Source organism: Sinocyclocheilus anshuiensis, unplaced genomic scaffold, assembly GCF_001515605.1.
Source record: "Sinocyclocheilus anshuiensis isolate Anshui unplaced genomic scaffold, SAMN03320099.WGS_v1.1 scaffold20352, whole genome shotgun sequence".
Taxonomy (NCBI): domain Eukaryota; kingdom Metazoa; phylum Chordata; class Actinopteri; order Cypriniformes; family Cyprinidae; genus Sinocyclocheilus; species Sinocyclocheilus anshuiensis.
In genome coordinates, this window is record NW_015558479.1 from 137 (window position 1) to 2,974 (window position 2,838).

Below are 2,838 nucleotides of genomic sequence, written 5' to 3' on the forward strand. Positions count from 1 at the left end.
AATTGAAAATTGAAATGTGAAAATCTCTTTTCTCCTGATTTCATGTCAATTTCAAAAATTAAGAAAAATTGTTTTTACTTTTTAGTCAGTGTGAAAATGTATATGCATCCATAAATATACAGCAATGCTTTTCTGCTAAAAATACTTTTTTTCTCTGTAAGACAATGTGATAAAATATGTAAAATATGTAAAATAATAATAAATAACAAAACATAAATACATAACATATGTTTTGTCAGCTCATTCCTTTAACACAGAGTTGATGTCAGTAGCAATGCTTATTTACAGTCTTGCTAGTTTAGGTTTTGCTGAACATTTTCATGTTACAAAAGCTTTTTGAACTTTTTAAACTAAAAATGACCAGGATGCTATTTGTCTCTTTTAAAAAATATATTTTTCAGTGCTTCATTCCTACATCATCACCTACACTAAAGTACAAGGTATTCCAGGGGTTGAGTTTACTGCTGTAACAGAAGTGGATGATCAGGAGGTCTGTTACTATGACTGTAACATTCAGAAGCTGATTCCCAAGCAAGAGTGGATGAAGAAAACTGAATCTGAAGACTTTGTGAAAGAAGTTGCTCTAAGAAATAACCAAACGTGCACACTCTTCACAAAGTATACTGACTATGTCAAGAATCTTTTCAGCCAAACTGGAGGTTTGTCATAGTTTACTGCACACAAAGCACAAAATAAATGTAAATAGTAATGCCAGTGGGAACATATAACAAAACTTTATAGAGAAATTCTGAATCCTTTCTCTCTTTCAGGTGCATACATTTACCAGAGGAGATATGGCTGTACCTGGGATAGTGAAAGCAAACATTCTAATAAGTTTGATGCATTTGGATATAATGGAGAGGACATCATTACTGTGGAAGAGAATAAATACATACTTTCAAAGCAAGCAAGGGACAAGTGGAAGGAAGACATTGCAGAGGGCTTTCTAGAAAGAGACGGAAAGGATTGTGTTTCATGGCTGAACGATTTCTTGGCCTTTGGAAAAAGCCATGTTGAGAGAATAGGTAATGTATCTTTTGAGAACTTCATTTGAAGAACATGGTGGTGAGACAAACATTCAACATTAACATAATTTTTAAAAAGGCTGCTGACTGCATTTGTGATACATGCTAATTCAGCTTTTAAAATGTTTAGAATACTCTCTTTCGTTTTTTTCTTTTTTTTTCTTTTGCTCTCTGGTTCACAATTGGCCCTTTTCTTTCTCTGTCTAGTTCCACCTAAAGTATTTCTGCTCCGGAAAGACCCCTCCTCTCCAGTGGTGTGTCAAGCCACAGGTTTCTACCCAGCAAATCTGACAATTACCTGGACAAGAAATGGACGTGCTTACAATAATACCGTGGACCCTGGAGAATTCCAGCTAAATGAAGACGGGACCTTCCAAATGAGCAGCACCTTAAGAGTGACTCCAGAAGAGTGGAAATGGTACCAGTATGACTGTGAGGTGAACACACCTTACGGCAGTTGGAAACATTTGGAGAAAGCTGATCTCAAATGTAATACTGGTAAGTTTAATTGTTTCTAACATTGAATATTGTTCTTTCTTACTTTCCATCCTGTTCTGAGTAGAATCTACAGTGACATGAAATTAGGTAAGGAGAGATAGTCATTGACTGAAACTCTCTGATGACAATGTAACCAAAATATGAATGTAAGTCTATCTAGTGTAACAGGAATAACAAAAGATAGCAAAATCTATGTCATTTTTGTTCACAATACACTTCTGACCACATTTGAACATGACGCATGTCTCCCTGACAAACTCTGGGTTGCATTTTAGCAGCATTTTCTTTGTGTCATTTAGGATGTGTACTAAACTCAGCAAAATAAAAAGAAAACACTTTCTTCTTAATTGTGTGCTTGCAGATTCTGCCACACTCAACTGGCGTGAATGGGTCCCTTATGGCTGTGGACTGCTTGCTGTGATTGTTGTGCTGTGTGCATTGGCATATTGCTGCTATGGTAAATGCAGGAAGTCCAGCAAAGGTAAGTTCCTCTCACAATGTACTGTACACTCATGTGGTGTGTGTGTGTTTGTTTTTGTGAGCTAAACTGATGTATTGCTGTCTCTGTTTTCCACTCAGGTCCATTTCCCCAACAGCACAAGCCCCTGCTAAAAGTGTAACACTAATGGATAAACTCTTTGGGAATCTACGAACATTTTAACATTTTTGTTTGTACTCATTATGTTTATGGGTAAAAGTTACACTGAGATATCAACTTATTGGCATTTTCCTGGTTTAATCTTTATTTCCAAATATGCTTTTTATGCATTGTGCATTATGCAACGTTTTGTTGTTGTCTTTCGCAATATTTTATGAACCTTTAAGTCAAACATACATTTTGTTTATTATGGTATGTGGTTTATACATTTTGTTATAAATTTTTTCATTTATAATCATTTGTATTTTAATAATTTAATTATTTAATTTAATCATATAATCATTTATTATGCATTATATCAACCATTTATTCATTTGTGTTACTAATTCTTTTACTTTTTTCTTGCTCTTGTACTGCAACAATGTTGTGAAGCAAAAATTTCCACTGCATTCATTTTGGTATCATAACTTATGTTGAATTTGTGCTTGTATGCAGTCTGACACAGAGCATTAAAAACAGAAACAACTAAGATTACTAAAAAAAACCCTGCTTATTTTCACCATCATGCTGTCTCCTCCTTTATACACTCTCACTCCTCTGTCAGTCTCTTTGACACTTTGATGACACTTTTGGATACCAGACACAATGCAGTTCTACGTGATTTTGGGCAGAAAAAGTATTGATAGAACATGAGCTACAATAACCTGTGGCTGTTAA

The 2,838-nt window shown here is 34.7% G+C and overlaps 1 protein-coding gene across 1 annotated transcript; it reads left to right on the forward strand.

Moving 5' to 3' along the window:
* Positions 1-401: 401 nt before the first annotated feature.
* On the forward strand, positions 402-2,248 carry LOC107679364 (major histocompatibility complex class I-related gene protein-like; the record flags this gene model as incomplete). The annotated part of the gene is made up of 5 exons (XM_016474883.1): positions 402-659; positions 771-1,025; positions 1,233-1,523; positions 1,885-2,004; positions 2,103-2,248. Coding segments are annotated over 5 exons (965 nt in total), but the record flags the coding sequence as incomplete, so codon positions are not given.
* Positions 2,249-2,838: the final 590 nt, after the last annotated feature.